This window comes from Oxyura jamaicensis, chromosome 21, assembly GCF_011077185.1.
Source record: "Oxyura jamaicensis isolate SHBP4307 breed ruddy duck chromosome 21, BPBGC_Ojam_1.0, whole genome shotgun sequence".
In the NCBI taxonomy this organism is placed as follows: Eukaryota; Metazoa; Chordata; class Aves; order Anseriformes; family Anatidae; genus Oxyura; species Oxyura jamaicensis.
In genome coordinates this window covers 4,592,527-4,613,503 of record NC_048913.1, presented here as the reverse complement: position 1 = coordinate 4,613,503, position 20,977 = coordinate 4,592,527, and the positions used below count along the sequence as shown (strand labels likewise).

Below are 20,977 nucleotides of genomic sequence, written 5' to 3'. Positions count from 1 at the left end.
ACAATTAGTTTTAAGTATTTAGCTTTGTTACTGCTAATCCTTGTATAAATCAAACCTGCCAGGCAGTTCTGCTTCCAGTTTTCCATGAAGCGCAGGTTGGGTGCCTTTAACACGTGGGTGTCCTCGATCTTGCCTTAGCCTGTGATTTTTCAAGTTGTTTTGGGACTCTGACACTGGCCGGTCCAGCACCGACTTGGACTTCATATAACGCTTAAAGCTCCTGTAGTCAGTATTTACTTCTCTCCAGCCTGTGTGTGTGTTAGTAGGGTAGTGCTAAAGAGTGATTTCTGCTGTCAAACAGTGACCTCATAGAGGATTATTTCACAGTTCAGGGCTAATATAATTACCTTTACATACAAAATTGTGGCTAGGGAGGAAGGAAATCCTGTTCCTGAGAAATAGGAAGTCTCCTGAAGGCAAAAGTTCCTTCCTTGTAATTCCTCTTCACCAAAAGCCATAGATAGCAAAACAACTGCAGTGAAATTGGGTTGTAACTAGGAATTTGTATCAAGTTTGTGAACATTAAATCCTCTCTTTAATTGATAAGTTTTTTTCTTTCTCTCCGTTGACCTAAAGAGAGTAAAAAAAATCCTTTTGTTTTGCTTTTTTAATAGATCCTTCAGGAAGCGGGTGAACTGATATGGTCCTGTAGATGTGATTAGAACATCCAGTTAGACCAATTTATCAAACATTACCGAGAAACTTTTCAATGAGTATTCTTTATGAAGGAGCAAGAAGGGTCTCTTGGCCATATCATCATAATAAAGATGCTACCAGATCACTGAGGAGACAGGTTCTGTGCTGGGGTCAGTGGAAAAAAGGTGGATCAGAAACATATCTGTATTAGACAAATAGCCATTAAGTCTTAGTTTGAGCAAGAAGTATTAAAGAAATACTGCTCCAAAGGGTTTGAAAACCTGAACTATGTAGGTTCAAAACTGAAAGCACTTGACTTCTTTGCTTATGCGGAGCACCCATGCAGGCAGTGATGCAAAAGGGTTATGGTGTTCTTTTTTTTTTTTTTTTTCTCAGAAGGGGCAAGATAAGTTGGTGTCGTAAGGGGTTTATTTGTCACTCTTTTAAAGCAAATGTTATTGATGTGTGAGGCCAGAACAATATTACAAGCTGTTATATAATGGTTAGGCAATTTTGGTAGTCAACAGCTATTAATCTGAAAGTGTCCTTGGTCCTAACACTGTACTTTGATACAGTATTGCAAAACATTAAAATGCTAAGTAGCAACCTAATAACAGCTCACGTTTTAATTGCTTACAAAAAATCTAGTTAGCCATAATCTCTCTACTGTAAAAGAGCTGTAGGTATTTTCAGTCTTAAATGCATATGTTCTGGCATTAATGGTGTTCAGATGTCAGTACAAATTACAGGGCAACATAAGTCATGTTTTAAATTGAAAGCTATCCCTAATATGCTAGGCATCTGTAGAAAGATACTATGCTGATGAGTACCAAAGTACTGCCTATAAATATAATGGTGCTTCAGCAAGTGGGATAGTGGAGAGAAATCCTTGCAGTAGGCATTGCTCATGATGTCTGCCATTTCTGGTTAAATATAACAAAGCCGTGTGCTTAAGCTGCTGCAAAGTTGGTTGCTAGACCACAGGCAGCTTGACTCCAAACGTGGTACTTCTATTTTGGGGGGGCATGCTTGTAAATTAAAATTAAATGTTATTGTTAGTTTAACTGCTTGCAGATACTTACTGGCATTTTGCGTGTTCTGGTTTTAGACTGTTCTGTATGGGTTTGTGATCTGTTAGCTGTGTCACTTGCCTTGTTGTTAACAAAGATTGAGGCTGCAAATTTTTGCACTAGCCAGAGGTTAACAGAGCAGTTTAATTTAAAAATCTGAATGCAAATACAGTATTGAAGCTGGCTGGAAACATAGCAGATGCTGAAGTGTTTTTCCATTAGTGCTGCCTGGTAATTCTGAATGTGTGATTGTTCAAGCATTTCATGTTCCATTTCAAGCCACTTGAGAATTACCGAGGAATTCAGAAAAAACTTCCTACCTAGGGCATTCATACCTACTTGCATCAATTTTGACATTGTACTTCATTGCATGGGAGTACAATGTAGGCACAGTAGGTTTTTTTTTTTTAGGGTCATTAGGAAGACTGAACCAATTTCTTGCTTCTCCAGTCAACTAATTGTTTATTAGTGTTTATAGTGTAAGGTCTGGTCTTTATGCCCTATGAATTAAGTGTTTTTTTTTGTTTGTTTGTTTGTTTTTGTAGCCTGTTGAGTTTGGCTTTCTGTAATATTAATGGCAGTCTCCAGGAAAACCCAGTTTTACAGGTAATGAATGATCTGTAAGTCTTCAGAGGTTTGCAAGTTCAGTGTTACAACTCCTTGCAGAGCTTCTTTGAAAGCATGACTTTGGTCATAAAGCTGAGTTTACAAGAAGATGATGTGACCACAATTACTGGCCTTGATCTTCTTTGTGCATGTTGTCTATTGCCCCTTGGGTCAGTTCCTGAAATGAACATGGGATAGACATGTGCTGCAAGAGTCTGTCATTGGTGACCATAATTAATAGCCCCAAAATATGATACTTCATTGGGGGAGATGTTGTATGGATATGTATTTGTCTGATGTGTGTAGCATGGCAAGTACGTAAAATGGGAGAGAGATACAGAAAATAATTATTGTAGGGTATTGATAAAGTTGTTACTTCTGGTGCTCATTTTTTTTCACTAGCTTGATTCAAGTTAAAATCAAACTACGCAAATAAAGTTAGTTTCTTGAGAACAAAAGAGGCACCCCAAGTTGTCTCGTATGATCGCATGCTGGAAGCTTGTTTTTTTTTGTTTCCCTAAAGCTAGATTATTTAGAATTTATGAAGAGATCCGTATAAAGCATTGTTTTGTCTTGAGGCACGTGTGACACTTGTTTTACAACCCTAATTCTTTTGTGAGAGATACCTGGTAGTTAAAATTATTGGCTATCTAGCATTATGACCTAATTTCCTGTTTAGAAGATTTGTAGCTTTGTTATAAATAGGTGCGTGAGCCTCTCTGAAAGGTGCTGGTGATCGGGACAAGAGCGGTGCTCTTCATTTCAGCTGTTGAAGATCATCTTGACTGAAGTAAAGTATTGTAATATTTCTTCAGTTGTTTCTTTGGCTTGGGATAAATTTGAGGATAAACTGCTGTAGCTAAGTTTTGTAACTTTTAATAGATTTTTTTTTGACATTCCTTTTTGAAGTGTGAATACATACGTGAAATTAAAATCTTATTTACAGTTGTGTTGATGTTACTACGTTTAATTTCAGAGGCTTCAAGCTGACTGATGTGAACTGCCTAGAAATCTGTTTTGCCTCTTTAAAATACATGAGGCGAGATAGATGCCTTCTGTTTTCAAGCTTGCTGCTGTGGTACACCAAAAATATAAACCTAGTTTATGTGTGCCTGAAGGTCAGGAGACAAGCATCATTTTCATAAAAATTGTGATTATAAAGCTAGGAGTGTAGCTTGAGTGTTGATGTAAGAACTGCTTTATTAAACTGGGGAGCTTTTCTGAATGCACTTCATTACCACTATTGAAGTGCTTTCTGAAGCTCTGGAGGGTGATCCAGCACTGGGGGGGGGGGGGGGAGGAAAAAAACTCAACTGCCTGTTTTTGTAGTTTTTCATGTCTAAGTGGCAGTGGTTTGGGTTGTTTCCCATCCATCATGAAGAGGGAGGACTGTACTGTTGTGTTCAAAATTTAAATGTAATGTTTAAAAGATGTGAACCTACCACTGGAGTTCCAGCTGACTGGGACTAAATTGAGTAAATTGACGAAAATCTGGGATTCACATTCAATAATCGTATAGAAGATTACACTTAACATAAAACAATAAGATGAAAAATGCACGTTAAATATTTCAGCTCTTACTGTTCACCTATAAATAGGTAGCTGTTACGAATTCTCCATTGTCATGTCCCTCTGGAGATGGGAATTAATCCAGCCTCCAGCTGCCTGTGACTGAAGGTCATGAGTCAGATTGAATTAGAGGAAAATTTGTAGCAGGATTTTGCAGACTCTGGTTCCTGACTTCAGGTTTTAGGCTCCAGCTTGGAAGGTTTTTAGGGCTCAAGCTGTTCTCAGAAAAATGTCATTTGAAAATTAACAAGGCTTAAAGGTGCAGCATCCCCTTGTGCTTACAAGCTTCCCAGTATGACCATATTTTAACCACTGAAGTACTCAATAGTACAGCTGTGGAGGCTAATAGCTTAACCTTGGGTAATGATATCACAGAGTTAAAGGGACCTCTTCACGCTGGCTGTTAACTCAATTTGTGTAGTGCAAATGAAAGCTGCAGTGGTCGGTCTTATTCACCCTAACTTCTTATCTGAGCTTTTATAATCCTATCCCATTAATTGAGGTTTTTAGCTGCCTTGAACAGAACCTGCCAGATTCAAGAAAAAAAAAAAAAAATAAAAGCCTAGCTCCTATTGGATTTCTTTGGGCTATAACTAGAAATGATATAATGCATTAAAGAGGTAGTCAGCTGTAACCTACATTTTAAAAGGCTCGCCAGGTGGCTGCTGTAAGTACCCTAAATTATTAAGACTGAATATGTAAAATATAACTAACATTTACTGACAGTTTACTGCCTTTTTTCCCCTCAATTTAGGCTGTGGAAACTGCTTAATTTCACCTTTTTTTTTTCCAATACCGGTGAAATGGTGATGTTCGGTACGTCAGCAGTAGGGGTCTCCAGTGTTGGGGGAAATATGGAATTGGTAGGAACAAAAGCTCACGTTGCTCTTTGTTGCATTAAATAAGCATGCCTTTAAAATGGAGTGAGGTGCTTAAATAATTTGATTTATGCAAAATTTACCAACATTAATTCTTCAAATCTTTTTTCTGTTGGGATATGAAATTGTCATAGGTTCTTTTCCTTATTTTTTTAAGCGGTGGGGGCATCAGTAATTTAGCAATTCCTTATTTTAAACCCTTCGGCAGTGTTGCCCAGCAAAAAAGCCCTTCCAGGTTTTGAATTCATAAGAGTGTAGGTGGAAGTGAGGGAAATACATTTATAAATCTGTGATTTGCAATTGCTGTGTGCTGGAATCCTCCTTTACTGAAGGAGCTTGGTGAAAACACTTCTTGCCAGCGAGCTTCAGTTTCCCTAGGAGCTGTTTCCATCTGTTCATAAAACAGAGCTGTTAAATTGAGTTTGTGTTCACATTTCTTCTGACTGCATTTTTTAAAAAAGTGAAAACGGGGTAGTTAATGTTCTAAATCTGGCTAGGAAAATAAAGGGGGCTGGCTAACTGGAAAGGTTGTATTTTTTCACTTCATACTGGACTGTTGTGTGCAGGGTAGTAATGGAAGGGACACCTAGGATGGTCTTTTCATTTACTTTAGGGAGGGATTTTCTTTTCACGACGGACGTTTCAACTAACAATGTGGAAAGATAGGCGAGCATTGTTTCCACTCGCAGAAAAGTTAAAAAATACTTAATCCTCTTCTACCGTGCCAGCGTACTTGTGAAGTAGCCCAACTGTTTTCAGGCATACGTCCATCTGCCTCCAAAATGTCCATTTTACTCTCATCCCTGGCTTGCTGCCTTGCTAGAAAGTGCAACTTTTTGCATGTAGAAGGTGATATTTGCTCATCCTTTTGCACAGGGGACAGCATTGCACACGTTTTTTTCCACTACCAGACAGATTGGTTTGGTAGGCAGGCAAACAGGGACTGGAGCAGGGATGTCAGACGTGCTTGGCTCTGCCCAGTCCACATGTTGGGCCTTGCAAAGCAGCAAGCATTCCTGTGATCCTCGCCCAGCCCTTCTGCAGGCAGAGCAAGGAATGAAGTGCTGAAGAACAGGGCAGCTTTTCCATTTGCTTGTTGACCCCGTGTTTACTGCTCCAGGAGGGAAACAATTGTTTTTAAACCCAAATTTACATTTTGGTAAAGCTGGGCTGGCAGCTTTGGCTGTAATATACGGATCCTCCTCATTTATTATTCTGTCTTGTGAATCATATTAATAATACATGAGGCCCAAGTTTCGTTCCCTCTGTGTGCCAAACAAGGAAAAATTAGGTGACCCAGTTATGTTTGTTCTGCAGAGTTGGATGCAGCAGGACAAACTTGTAGGATTTGGTCTTTTAACACAGTTTAGAGAAAGATACAATTATTTCAACCAAAAAAAAAAAAAAAAAAAAAGCTATGCTTTTGAATTGCACAGCTGAGTCTTTTTCGTGAGAGCGGCATAATGGCACTGGGAAGTACAACCGTGCTTAGCTGCAAGATAGACGAGGTATTGGCAGCCCAAAACATTCCTGTTGAGCTTGCGAAACTCTCACCCGTAGCTGGAGAGACCAGTTCCAGCCGTGATAGAACAGGGCATCCTATATGGCTTCACCAGCTTTCGGCACCTCTTCCTTCAGCACCAGTAATTTAGGTATGATCACTGGGAATTCGTCACTATTCATAATACCAGTAGTGCTTTGCTTAGACCAAGAAATATCAATGGATGTATAACTGGGCTTATAAATGTCCTTGGGTTCTACCTCTTTATTCTCAAAAAGTTTACACGTAAATTGTTATTAATTCAGTTAAATCTTCCCTTTTTTAACTGGAAGATAACAACTATGTTTATTTTTAGATTCAAATTCTTCTAGGCCCATATCCCAGTTGTTCTCTTGAACGAGCAGCCTTCCAGTGAAGTTGTGTTAATGCTGTGGAAATCCCTTCAGTACATCACAGTTCATGTTTTTCTATCTCCCGGCCTGGCTTTTTGTGCTGAAAAGACAGATCAAAATGTTGTGGGATTGTTCCTTGTATGCAACATAATGTATTTGACAAGAATGGGAAAACACATTAATTCTGTGTTTTTCCTATTACAGTAGGATTCGGTGGTTCTTTGATAACAGTTTGATTTATAGGACATGCCAGATTAGTTGCTGGTTGGCTTTCCTCTTCGCTGATCAGCTGCCGTAGAGCCACCAGCATCCTTCACTTGGCATGCTGTGTCCTGGTGCCTGTTCCCTTTCCTTAAGCTGTTGTAATTCAGTGACATACATATTTTAAACCATGTTTCTTTTTGATTATTATGCCTTATGTTTTAGCTTAAAAACTCATTTAACCCCTCTGGTTGGGGCAGCATTGTGAGTTAAGTGGTAGAGCCTAAGACTTCCACCTCGTTCCAGCTCCCGCGTGGACTACTCTGAACTTGTGAACATTGCTTCACTGCTGATAAGAGTTTTGTATGTTAAAAAATACTCTGACCCAAGCGTAAAGCATTGTAAGGAAGCAGAATTATTTAGTAGAGAAGGACAAACATGGAATGAAACTGGAGACTTCATGTGTAGTAGTTATTTCATTTCCATGGTGAAGGACCTTGCATGGTTTTATCTGTTTGCCTGGGAGTGTAAGCCCATTGGAGCTGGAAGAATTTCGATTATAAGTCTGAAAAATGGTTTTATGTTCTTGCATTCCAGTGACACCTTAAGTGGAAGGTGTTTGGTTATGTTTTCTCATGCATGTGGGAGTGCACAGTGTGTAGCTGGGCTTCAGCAGAATCTTGCAACCAGGAGAAAATCAGTGTCTTACTTTCCGTGGAGGAAGTGCTGATCGGTGTGACCAGCCCAAGCAGCAGTTTTTAGTACCTGTACAATTGTTGAGAGGCTGGTGTGAAGATCAAGTGATGCCAGCCTCCCCATGTCCTGCAGCACTCACAAGCTGCACGAAGCAGTCACCGCTTGTGTAACCAGAGGGACAAAACATTGAGCAGAGGAAAAATCAGCAGTGCCTTTGCAGGAGCAGAAGGTGGGTACAGGTGAACAAAGAATTAGCAGAATTTAGAGATGGTAAATTTCCAAGAGCCAGAGAATTAACCTGAGCTCAGAAGTGCTTCTGGGGTGGATCATTGTGTAGCACACAGGTCCGTTGGGGCTTTCAAGGCTGTGAGCATAACTCATCCTGGTGATGATTCAGCTGTCCTTCAGCTGTCTTGCTAAACTCTTTCTCATATTTTGCACTTCTTCCCTCCCACCCCTAAAATACACAGTTGCAAAATATTTTTAGATCCTATTTCTTAGGGTTTGTTAGGGATGAATGTGGAAGTGTTGATGTATAATGGAAAGCACTGGACGGGTGAGCTGATGGTTGTCATAGCTGGGAACAAGGAGGTATAATGTGTGATTTTTGGACTGGCCTTTTGCTTTGTCCTCACACCTTTAAGAAAAAGTGATGAAACCTGATTTATATCATTTACTCCAGGGGTTTTGAAGCCTTCAGCGGTAAATATGTGTGTTGTTCAGACGTTTTGCCCTGCAGTTTAGCAGAGATTTTTTTGAGGTATGGTGTGCAAGCTCAATGATCTATCCATTTATATGCTGTGACGATGGGGAGGTGACTTCAGCTGGGAGCAACTGTGTGGATCTGACAAAGGCAGCATGTTTTTAGTGTTGCTGCTGACTTGTCAAGGGGCTGCTGTTGTTTGTAAGTGAGGCTATCTGCGATTTAAACCTTCTAGCTGGTCATGAAAATGATGTGTGTAGAATATGTTTCAGTTCTCAGCTGAATTCCCTTGAATTTATAGGGTCATGAAAACATTTGATCTTTCTCTTTTAATTTGTGTTTGGTGTTAAATATAACATAAATGCATAATGATTATTATTAGCAATTTAGGGGAGGATTGGGAATTCTGCTGGTAGCCATAAATATGCTGTAACTGTCAGTGGGACATAAACATGTTTCAGAAGTGGTTAGTACCTGGGTGCTGATCTCCTTTAGGAAGGAGCTCTCAGGTGTGTGGCGAGTATTTGTACAGCCTGTGTGGGTTCTTTGAGGTCTACGGAAATGAGAGCAGCAATTAGATCCTGTAAATGGTCCTGTTGTCAGTGCTGTAGATAATCTTTCCTGGGACTGCGTCGCATATTTAGAGGGCAAGAACAGTGGGAACTAATTAGCGAGGTATGGCTTAAATAGAGCAGGCAATTTTTCTCCTCTGGAGAAATGAAATGAGTTCTTTTAAGCCCATGACAAAGCTCAGCTGCTGCAGTGTTGCTTAGTAAGAGCCACTGCAGAGAATGCATGGGTGAAGCTAGCACATACCTCAAATTCAGCCTTTTTTGAATAAATCTGGTATACAGAGTGGTTGAGTAACCCTAGCTACTCCTTCCTTGTTTCTCTGCTAGTCATGGCACCTGCATGGGGTCGCTGTGAACAGCCATGAAAGAAACTGAATGAGTCTAGATTTGCCTCCACTTACTGACTTTATTTTAAAAAAGAGAGTGTGTTTGATAAGTTTAAACTGGTTTGATAAGTTAACAAATGGTGCAGGTATGCGTATCTTCCCTAATCAGAAGCTCTTAATTAAATATAGCAGCTTATGGTAATTATTACATAGTTCTAGCTCTGATGCTGTCCTAAGTAGCAGGCCCTTACTATTTCATTGCACGTAAAAGGACCTGAACTACCACTTCATTTGTGAGCTTGAACAGCTTGTCTTACAGACTAATGTGATGGCAGTAAGAGCTGTAAACTCTTACCAAGCCGATGTGCCCAGTGTAAGTTGTGAAATATGTTCAGAAATATGTCACGAGTCTAAAATAAAATGTGTAACTGTTCGGCATTGGGGACTGAACAGTGAGGTTGGTCTGAAACGTTCTGAGCAAAAGAATTTTATAGCCCAGCATTTAATTGCCAGTCTTTGTAATTGCTATATTCACATAACATATGCATAACTGAAAACAATAATTTTGGTCAAAGTCACCATGCTTTCCATTTCTCCCTAGTTTTCCTCAAATCTTTGGTAAGCTACGCCTGTTTTTTTTTTTTTTTTTTTTTTTTTTTTTTTTTTATCTAGAAGAAATTACATGTCCCTACTTTTATTGGCTTTTCCAGGGAGCTGGGGTTTATGCTGAAAGCTTCTTAAAGAATGCAAAGCTGAATGCATTCCATTCTCAAGTGATTGGGAATGTCATTGGTATGGACAGGGTGTAAATCTTGCAGATGTAGAATGGCTTGACCTTTAGGAAAACTTATTCTTTAAGAATAAAAAGGATCTACAAACTCCAGACTAGCCTACGCTTTTATGAATTTTGGCTAGTCCAGGATATAAAGCAGACTGTGATTCAAAACATACTGAATGGAGGTTTTTTTCTGGTTCTCGGCTTTGTATATTTCTGTAATGCTTTGCTTGTTTTCTTTTCACAGGGCAGTTTCCCCATCCTTTTTTTTTTTTTTTCCAAATCTGACCATTAATCGGGACTGAACACACGGATTATCTGATCTTCTGTGGTTTTTAGAAGCAGGTATGTTGCTAGGGAAATCTCTTAATATTTTACTTGTTTGGGAGGGGACGGGGTGGGGGAGCTTTCTTCATATATGTACCAGAAAGAGTTGTAGGTTTAGGGAAATTCTGGTAAGTAACATTTCATTATGTATAGCGTATTAATGTCACTTTTTTGAGAAAGCGAAGTGGCTAAGTACTTCAGTAAGACTTTCCAGTCCTTCGTTTGTAAAGATGGATTGTGCTGACTTCTGAGAATAGACTAGCTTTGTAAGTGGTTGTAGAAATTTACTGGTGTAATTATATGATACATATGGTGGGTATTATTTGTCATCCTAAAGGATATGATTCTTCTATGATTCTTCATAAAAGCTTTATATAACAGGGACAGAGATAAGTTTAAAATTTTAAGTCCCAGTATTGACTTAAGACTTTTGTTTCTACTTGAATGTCAAGTAGGAAAAGCTGTGGTAGCTGAAATTCACCCAAAATAATTATGCGGTGTATGAAGAGCAAAGCACTGTTATGCTGTAATCTTAATTTAGCCTCTTTATACATATATTTTTGTAGCTTTTGAATCATGCTGCATATTTTCACCCCATGTTGCTACTACCACTGTGAGGCATTCACTGAATGGGTAGGTTTTGGTATTTTTTAATCCTTCCTGTTCAATAGGTAGCTTCATGATGAATCCATCTTGGTTGAAGCTTGCTTCAACCAAGGTTTAAATAGGAATTTATTTCAACCAGGTTTAAATAGGAATATTTCATCATCCCTTTTTAAAAGTTTGATAAGTTAATAAGCAACTGGAAGACTATTATACCGGAAAACAACGAATAACTATATGTATTGACTGTCAGTCTCTCAATTCATCTGATGTGTAATGAATGGGATGCTGAAATGTGCGGATCTCCCCAGCTGGCATGGAAGCAGCAGCGGCGTTTTCTTGGAGCTTGTGGATAGTGCCACCTATTGGTTGTCACTCCATATAACTTCCATTCTTAAACCATAGGTGTGTTACCACGTTTCAGGTGTCTAGGTTTTGTTTTTTTTTCCGGGACAAAACACTTCAGCTTCAGAAAGAGCTCTTCTCAACACACTACAAGACATGCTGATGGAGGGGATGAGACTGTTGAGACCTCTTATAGAGTGCTATCGAGCTGTTCTCTTTATGTAAACATGATTTTTTCATTTAGTTTCTTTAGAAGTATAAAGTCATGCACTTTTAAACTACTTTGAAGCACTTGTTTGCTGTCTCTGGCTGCTCCACTCGTTGCCCTATCAGTCTTTGTTCCCAGACTTTACTGATTGTGTTTCTTAACAGAACTGTTGGATGCATTTGGAAGGAGAGATGTGCCCATTTGTCTGAGCAGACTACTATGAAAGCTAAAGTAGTGAGAAGTTATGTCAGGTATCATCATAGAGTATATTTATATGAAGAATCCAAATATAAGAATTGAGGAAAAAATACAAATATGATAAACTCTTGGATTAGCTTTTTTAATTACCTCCTTATTTGTGGCATTTGATGTTGTCAGACCAGTCAAGATATTTCCAAACATGAATATTAAGAATATTGTGATTACTCCAAATAATATTCAATTTTTTCTTTATGATTTTCTAATGTAGAAATTCTAATTATTTTTTTCTACTGCTGCAGTACTAAATAAATTCTAACAGAGATTGAATTGTCCCGTCACACAGGCCCATTAGCTGTGATATTATTAAACCTTGCTGCTCCGAGTGTTTTGTAGAGTCATAGATTGGTGCAATTTGGAAATCCTGGAACAGCGTGTATTGGCATAATCTAGCAGATCAAAACAGTACTGTAAGACACATATTACTTGAATAGAGTTTAGTTTCCCTATTGACAGTAAGTAGAAAATGAGGAAGAATTCAATGCCTTTTTTGGGAAGGAGCAGGGCAGGGTGATAAGTGCATGAAGAGAGCTATCTGGCCCTAGGAGAGTGGAGAAAAAAGTAAGTTGGACTTGATGACGTAAATGTATTGTGTATTTGAGAGGGGACTATGCAGATGAAGAAATGAGGCGAAAATGTATACAGGACAGTCCCCTTATGTTGTTTGTTCTCTTCTAAATTGATGTCTTTGGCTACTAATACAGCACCTTGCTGCTTCAAGTAATAATATTAAGGAAACAAAATAGTAGTACGTGTCAGTTCAACATGAAGAACCAGTCACACATTTTCAACCTTTCAAACTTGTTTGGTTTCTTGATTTAATGGTTATTGTTTCATCTGTCTCAGGATAGACATAACTGAACATCTCTTGCTCACTGTCTTTGTTCATTAGCTTACTGTTGACATCACTTGTTACCACTCACAAATTGCACCGAGGATTGCACTCCTAGGAACCTAATCCAATCTACTTACATCAGAGCTGATGTACAAAATTATGAAATCATCTTATTCCCCCTTCAGAAAGCAATTTGCTGATTACAGCAAAAAAAAAAAAAAAAAAATCATCACTTTGCACATTTACAGGCTACAAATTTTTGAGCCCAGCCATCTCCCAAATGCATATCTTCCCAGTGGGAACTTCTTCAGACAGGACTGGTGATGGAGCTTTCTCCACTCTGCTGTCTTCATGCTAAGTAATGTGGGTGGTAAAGCCTATCCCTGCAGCTGCTACTTAAGTTTGCATTATTTCTGACTCATTTAGGAGGGCCCATGTGTAATTTTAAACTGTTTCCACACCCAGATTACTTTCCCTTAAAAATAATAGTGATAATAAAGTGGGGGGAGAGGTTGGTAATGACTTCGGGAGAACATTACATGGAAGGCAGTGGTGTTTGAACCTGCTGTGGTACCGTCTTCACTAAGCATACCTCATGTCTCATGCATTCCCTTCATTACTAAGATACAAGAAATCAGTTTTATAGCTTCATATAAGACCAGACCCCATTGTGTGAATGGAAACTAATTGGAGGACGGTTCTGGAACCAATTCTCTGAGCTGTGTGTTGTGGAAGAGTAGCTGCTTTACACTTCCATCCAGGCATTCCTGAGCAGGGGTTATGTTTCTCCAACACACAGTACTTGTAAGAGGTTTATTTACTTTATTATGCTGCTGTATTGATGTATTATTTGAAGCATTATTGTTTCCTAATTTTGCAGTTAAGATTTTTACTATTGCTGACTTAAAAGTTATCCTGGAACATATTAATAGCAGCTGAAGGTCATTCCTGACCAGTTTTATTTTGTCTTGGTAAACATGGTATCGTGGACTTTGAAGAATTATTGGATACTCAGGCAATAAATTACGATGATGTTACACCATCTAGAATTTACTTGGCATTGTCTGTTTATTCTCTGATGTTACTATTCTTAAGTAAAATAGAAAAGCAAAACTTCAACTTAAGCAATGTGAGAAAGGATGCTAAGCTGTATTCTTTCCCTGTTCCTCTTAACTCTTCTTTCTCTTCAAAACCATTATATAAATTGTTACAAACTTTTACAAAATGTGTTTTTTTTAATCATAAAAGAGAAAGACTTCAGATTTCATCCAGCTTTTGTTTCTCCAGTGTAAGCTTGATGGCTGTACATTCTGCATCCTGTTTTCATGTTGACTGTGGTTACTTACAGGGGAATAAAACAAAAACACAGGGTTTTCTGTCAGGGTAATTCTTTCATCTAGTTGTTAGGTTTCTTTTTTTCCTACTCATGCAGTAATGTAACAACAGATAATGAGGTAGTAGTGATTTTAATATCAGCCTCTTTGAATCTTTGGGTTGAGTAAGACCCAGTTTAGCTATTCAGATTTTTAAGGGGATAAAGCTTGTGACTTCAGGCTACTTAGTGTTCTGCCTGCTGGTGAAAAATAGATGGTTTAAGAATTAAACTCTATTGCTGTTCCCATTATACCCCATTACCTGTTTTGGTTTGTCTTTTTCTGGTCTTATCATGCCTCCAGGAAATCCAGGAGCTGGCAGGAGGGGAATGAACCGTGAGGGCGTCCCCGGAAAGAGTCCGGAGGAGATGTACATTCAGCAGAAAGTGAGAGTCCTGCTCATGCTGAGGAAGATGGGATCAAATGTAAGATGTCGCAAACTGTCACAGACCATGTTTTGTAGCTTTCCAGATATAATTTTGTTGCAGCTGGGATTGTGCTTACTGAGATGGGCAGGCGATGGTCGGGTTTTATTGCTGAATTGTTTTAGCCATCATAGATTTAACCATCACCTGTGATTTAATACAACTCATTTTTTTGCAAAAAAAGTTATGAGGCTTGTGATGCCTGAAACTGCATCTGAACACCTGATTATTTCTCTATGTAAGCCGCAGTTTTTCATCATTATGAAACCAGGAGAATAAGGCAACTGTTTTAAAGTGGCTTTTAATCTCTCCATGAATGCATGATGTACCAGTTTGCTGCTGTTATTGCTTGCTGGTATTACAATTTATACAAATAACATCTTAAACTGTTGAAGAGTAGAATAGAGGCAACTGTGACATTTCTTACTGGGGAGTCAGAGATTATATCTTTATTATTTCTTCATTTCAGTTTTGCTGACTAACTCTTTGTACATTTCCAGCTGACTGCTAGTGAAGAGGAGTTCTTGCGCACATATGCAGGTGTAGTGAATAGCCAACTTAGCCAGCTTCCTCAACACTCAATTGATCAGGGTGAGTACCGGATTTGTTTGCATTTTGTTTAATTAGTGAGAAACAGTCTCAGAAAATACTAAACTTAGGTTCCTATTTTTCTTAACAGGTAGTTTTATTTTGTCAGATAAAGTGAGTCTTGGATATGCCTAAGATTACTTAGGGTGAAGGGCATTATTCTCCATGATAGCTCAAAACGTTTTTGGCCAAAATCTTGTGAAATGAATTCATGTATATCACTTCCCAATACATTTGATAAATATAAATGAATTCCAACCTCATTGATTTTTTTTTGCTATAGGTGAATTTAAACTCAGGCATGCTTAGGCCCCTCTGATTCTGAGTGTCTTACTGTATTCAGTATGGGTCCTCTGCCTCAGTCAACTTTCATCTGAATTTTAGTTTTTTTATTCTTACTGTGCTGAAATGGCCCAGTTTCAGAGAAGGTTTAGCAACAAGAGGAATTTGTTTCCCATAGCATTTCTTTAATTTGCACAACTTGATTCCCGAACAAGGGTGGTGGATATGAAATAACTTCACAATCAAATCTGTTTAATGTATGTGGCACATAAACTCTGACAGTAAAAAAAAATAAAAATAAATCTAGTTCATACTAAAATAATACAATACCTTTGAGAAAAGGTACAGCCAGAGATAACTGTCACAGCAGAACTTCCATACTTATCCTGGTAAATGCTGAATTATTTAGTACGCTGTTTTAATTAATTGCCATACTGCATTATTTTAATTTGATTCCTTTAGGTTCCTATTAATGGAATGAAGTAGGTGGTATTTTTGTGAATTCTTTACAGAAGTCTTGGAAAGCAATTGTGTGGTGGTATTCTGAAGCTACAAATATATTCTGAACCTGAATGTTTATTTCTCAATATATTTTCCCCTTCATAGGCTTCCTGCCAGACCACATTCATAATGTGGGATTTGGTTTTGAAGGAAAATTGCTAGTCTCTTATGCTGGAAAGAACTGAGTTGAACAGAAATTTAGTATAGATCTGAGACATTTAGAAAACCATTAGAAACACAACCCGTACAGACTTGCTCTTCAGTTTTAAGCCTGTGTGTTCATTCCTCACATAGCTGGGGGACTGATGGAGATAGATACACCTGTGTATTTTGGCTCAGAATTGTTAAACTTTTCTGCCAATCTAAAGAGAAAATTTGCCAGTTTCTCTTCAAAAACTGAGGAAGACGTATTCAGTTAAGAATGACTGCCTTAGTTACCAGACAGTTACTATCATGCTGTCTGAAGCAGTTGGCATTTGTCAGCTTTATCCCTAAAATAGTTACATTTCTCATAATAAAAGTGTATGTTGTATTGTCTGAACTTTGGCAAAGAAGAGATAATAAAAGCAGAAGTCCAGCCAGGGAACACTGATACTTTGTACAGCTGTGCTCCAGTACAGCTTAATCTAACTTCCTTGTCTAAGCTGTCAGCTTTTATCATTTGTAAAACTAACAAACTATTTTCTTGCTTCACAAAGGGCTTTGGAAACTTAATTTTAATAATGTTGGAGTGCTTAAAAATTCCTGCCCTAGTGTTGTAGAGAAAGCCCAAAGTACTGTTTCTGATTGTTTTCAGTCTGTCAAGGTGATATGAAAAGTAAGAACCCCCAAGCGGTGCTCTTCCAGATAAGGGCAGAAACTTGCAGCTGAAAAAAATTTTGACTTAAAATTTAAAAGTAGTCAAAAGAGAGACCAACAGTTACTTATTCTGCTTCTAAACTCCCTAATGATGCAATGCAGAAAATCTGAGAGCTTTATACATTGTTCAAAAAGTTGTCTTTGTTCCATAGTTGAACAGATGCTAAATGATTTCCCTGTCAGCATTTTCTTTAAGTCCTTGAAGATTCTTTAGACTTTTTCCATAGGGAAGTGAAGCCCTCCCTGTTGTTGCTCGCTTTGATCTGATCTGAGACACTGCTGTCTTTCCTGTGTGATTTCACCCTACGATCCACCTTCAATTCTCCTAAATTATAGTGAAGCTGTTGTCCTGTCCATTAAGATTTTTCTTGCTAGAAGAAAATAGAACAAAGAAAGAAAATACTTAACTATTTAGAAAAGTGGGAAAATATGTTGATCCTTTTCATATTCAGATGTGATGTCTCTCCAAATTAACAAAAGCGTAGCATGAAGAACAAATTGAAATGAGGAAACCTAGCCAAATACCATTTCCTCTGGAGGAGAATGGAGTTGCAGTATGCTGTAAAGGCATGAACAACTGTAATTTGTTGCTCAGGACTTTGATCCTCGGAAAACCTCTGCAGATTTGTAATAGTCAGTTATGATAATGTTGCTCTTTGCTCTTTTTCTACTGTGATTTTACTTTATTAAGAAATGCTATGTGTCATTTCTTAATGAAGAAACCCAGCAGCGACCATTACCAGCTGTCAGTACCTTTTGCTGTCTCCTAGTGTTGGTGAAGCATGAAGGGTTGATCATTAAAGTACCAAAACCAGAGGATAAAAATGCCACGGGTGTCTGATTTGCCATCTTAAGGGAGATTCCATCTCCACTAGATGGCATTATCTTGCACTGAAAAACCCTGTCCCAGGTCCACACACTTGAGGAAATTAAATGTTTTGTGTCCTTCAGGATTCCTTAAAGGATTTTTTTTCCCTGCTTTTTTTCATGTTCTCATCAAGTCTTCTCCAGAGGATTTTTTTAGTCTTTATGCAGTTTGCCTTACACAACAAATAAGAGGTGTGTTATTTAAGGAGTTAGTTTTAAGGACTTGGTAGGCTAGCAGATTTCACAGTCCTTTTCTTTTTCCGATAAAAGGACAAATTGCTCTCGGCCTAATTTGTCCTAGACTTCAGAGCCATCAGAAAGCTGATTTCATTCTCTCATTTCTTTCCCCAAAAGGGAATGACATTCGGGGCATTCTAAAAGCTTTGGTATAGACCTGCAATTTTTTGTGAATTACTTACATATGCTGTAGTCTTGCCCCACAATTGCAGGAAGTTTTTTGATGTTGTTAAGAAGAGTATAGATGATGATTTAGGATTTCATAAGTACATTACAGTCCCCAGTACAATTTTTATGCTTTTCCTTGTCGTGCATCCATGAAATAGTGTCCTAGAACAGCTGGCAGGTTGCCTCACAGTAATTACCTGAGGTAGGACTGCTGAGCTTTGTCACTGTCTGGTGCTCCCTGCTAAGTTTTTTTGATAAAGACCTGTTAACTCCTTAGTTGAGTCTATTTGTCTGACCACAGGGAGTTACTCTGCAACCTGTGTGTCCCAATAAATATTTGCAGCTATGTGACAGCGCACCGAGGAAAGAAGTTTGTGCTCGTCCCTGCTGAATTCAAGTAATTGTGCTATAAACCTTCATTTAGCCACTATTTAATAATAATAACACCGACATTTAAAGTGCCTCCATGGTACTGTGCTTACCTTATTAGGATTCAGCACTATGATTTAATCTCTAACTTTCATCAAAAATCACCTTAGAATGCTTTGTGATTTTTAAAGCAAGCTTCAAGTCTGTCTCCCCTTCAGTTTGTGTTTAGTTTTCTAGGAAAAGGGGAAATTAAATTCTTAGCTTTTTGTTTCCCATTTTGCTTTCAGAATAAATTTGTCAGTTCAGACATACAAAACCATTGTTCTAGGATTATTTATAGATCTCTGTTTATATTTGAAACATACATCTGGAGCTTGAAGCACCTACATTGTATCCTGTTGAATTGAACCTAGATTTCCTGACAGGGATCTCAGAGTTAGTCTGACCATGTTACTGAATGGATTTATGTAAATCAGATAGTAACAACATATGTCCAGGACTCTACTGTGTTCCAGCAGGTATCACATTGAAATAGTTGCAATTCTATCTAGGATGTCTTCTAAACTCTTGGCTTTCACAGGCACAGCTTACCTTAGAGCAACAGATCTGTGAAGGCATCTTGAATATCCAGAACATGTATTCCTGTCTTAACATGATTGTCTTTTTATTCCAACTCTATTTGCCCTTTCTTTTTAAGGTATTCCAGAATCTTAGGAAGTGCTTGGCCTTTTGGTGTGTTGCCTTTGTTATCCCTTTATAGAGTTGCTGTTTTCTTAATCTCGAATTCACCAAGAGCAAGAGTTCACCAATAACAAGGAATGTTTGGACGATTTAGATGTCTGGAGTCAGTTCATAGCTTGATATTTTGGCTGTTTTTATTAATACTTGGCCTGCTCACCCATTCTCTTCTTTAAGGGATCTGGCCATGTTGCATCCATAGCAATTATGAGGCTTACCTGATAAATGAAATACATGATTACCCATCAAAAGGTACACTGCTAGCAGAGGGGATGAGATCTCACTAACTCAGGAAGGTCTGAACAAAAGTTTAAAAAACTACACTGAAGTATTTAATGCTTAAGTTTAGTATTAATTAAGAGCCTAAACCTTTGTACCATGTTATTAATGTTATTTTATAAACATTTTATCTTCAGATCATTGCTGCAATCTTGTTATAGTGCAAAATATATGACATTTTTCTTAAGGAGCATTTTTTAGCTGTCATCTGTGGTTTTCTTTTGTTTGTTTCTTTTGTTTTTCATAGCCCCAAGAATAACTGAGGAACCCAAAGCCATCTCTCTTCAAATAGTGTCTGTTCTAAAAGGGGGATGTGATCATGAGCTGTTTTGAGATATTGCATATTAGTGCTCTTCCCTGCATTGCAGCAAGAGCTAACGCAGCTCAGACTCATTAGGTTTCTTGAGCTTGAAGTGATGAAATTGAGGCTTTCTTAAATATTTTTAACACAAGCAAAACGCCTCTCAGGAATTGATATGTACAGAAGCATCACCTAAAAAAAAACATACCACCATATTTCCTGCTTCCCAGTTACTTAAATTTCTAAATGGTAGGCTAGCACTTGGCTGCCTTAAGTCTCTGCTCTGTGGTGTATCTGAAAATGGAAGCTATGCAGCTAGTAAGCATGATATGTGAATTATACCAAGACCTTGGTGATTACAGCTCTGTTGTTCCTATAGCAACAGGAGTGTCATGCTGGTTCTTGAAGAAAAAGCTGGTCCCTTGGGGAGGGCAAAACCGAGATGCAAACGCACGCCTCAGCTCGGTGAGACTCATTCTCTGGATGGTAGGGTATTGAAAACAAATCTAGACTGCTTGTGGAGCTAAGAGGGAGACTGCAGCTGTGAAGTATCAAATAGTGGTGGAGAAATTGAGATATCAGAGCTCTTCTCGGTGTAGGATTGTTTTTTCTCTTTTAAACACCATGCTTGTCTTAATGCGTTCCTCTTCTCAGCAATGCATGTTGTATTTTTAGAAAGCCAAGCTAGGATATTAGGACTGGGAATTTCAAAGAAAAGTTGATGTTTAGAAGATAGTTGCTGGAAGGTGATTGAAGAACTGTGTCTACAAAGATCTTGAGGAAAGTAAAGATTTGTTTTTTTCAATTTGGCATCCTTTCAACACTCACAACAGGTTTAACCTTCTGATCTCCAAAAGCTTTTCAGGTTTATTAATTTTGCAGGTGGCTACAAACAAGACAATTCTGTGTATCTATTCATCATTCCTTGGACACTAGGAAATAGCAGTTACAGGTAACATCTTGCTCTGTGTTAAGGCAGTGTGTTTTGAACCCAGCTTGTACCCTACTGGCTTGATGTCCCTGTAGGCGAGTACTTGCTGTCGAAAGTATTAGGTAAGAGTTAAATATTGTCAACTTCCAGGAAGGATAAAGGTGCAAAAGTATACGGTGAAAGAAGTGGGACAAGGATTTTCATGTCTGAAAGTTTGGGGCAATCAGTGCGTTGCCCCTGTAGGTAGTAGGGAAATGTTTTGTTGGGTATATACAAGTCTCTGTTTCAACGTAGAAACATGTGTCCAGAAAAGGAAGGCTTGTGGAGGGAGAAGTTGTATGTATAGAATGTGTTAGGTCAGGTGTACGTGTACCTTCCTCATTGTTCTATAAATTAATTACTGGAAGTGCCAAGCTCAGTGGAGGATGTGCCAAAAGTAAACATGGTTCACAGTCCTATTGTCTTAATTGCAGACTTTTGGCAACATGCAGCTTAACTTTATAACCTGTGCTCTGCTTTTTCAATTTTTTACTTGATTAGAAAGAAAACATCCGTTATG

At 38.3% G+C, this 20,977-nt stretch overlaps 1 protein-coding gene across 1 annotated transcript in view; it reads left to right on the top strand.

The window, feature by feature from the left end:
- Nucleotides 1-20,977, top strand: part of CTNNBIP1 (catenin beta interacting protein 1) — a 34,042-nt gene that overhangs the window by 6,034 nt on the left and 7,031 nt on the right. Inside the window, exons 2-4 of the mRNA XM_035344674.1 lie at nt 10,173-10,270; nt 14,178-14,299; nt 14,800-14,890. Of these exons, the coding sequence (XP_035200565.1) occupies nt 14,204-14,299; nt 14,800-14,890 (187 nt within the window). The 5' untranslated portion in view covers nt 10,173-10,270; nt 14,178-14,203. The remainder of the gene's footprint in view (nt 1-10,172; nt 10,271-14,177; nt 14,300-14,799; nt 14,891-20,977) is intronic.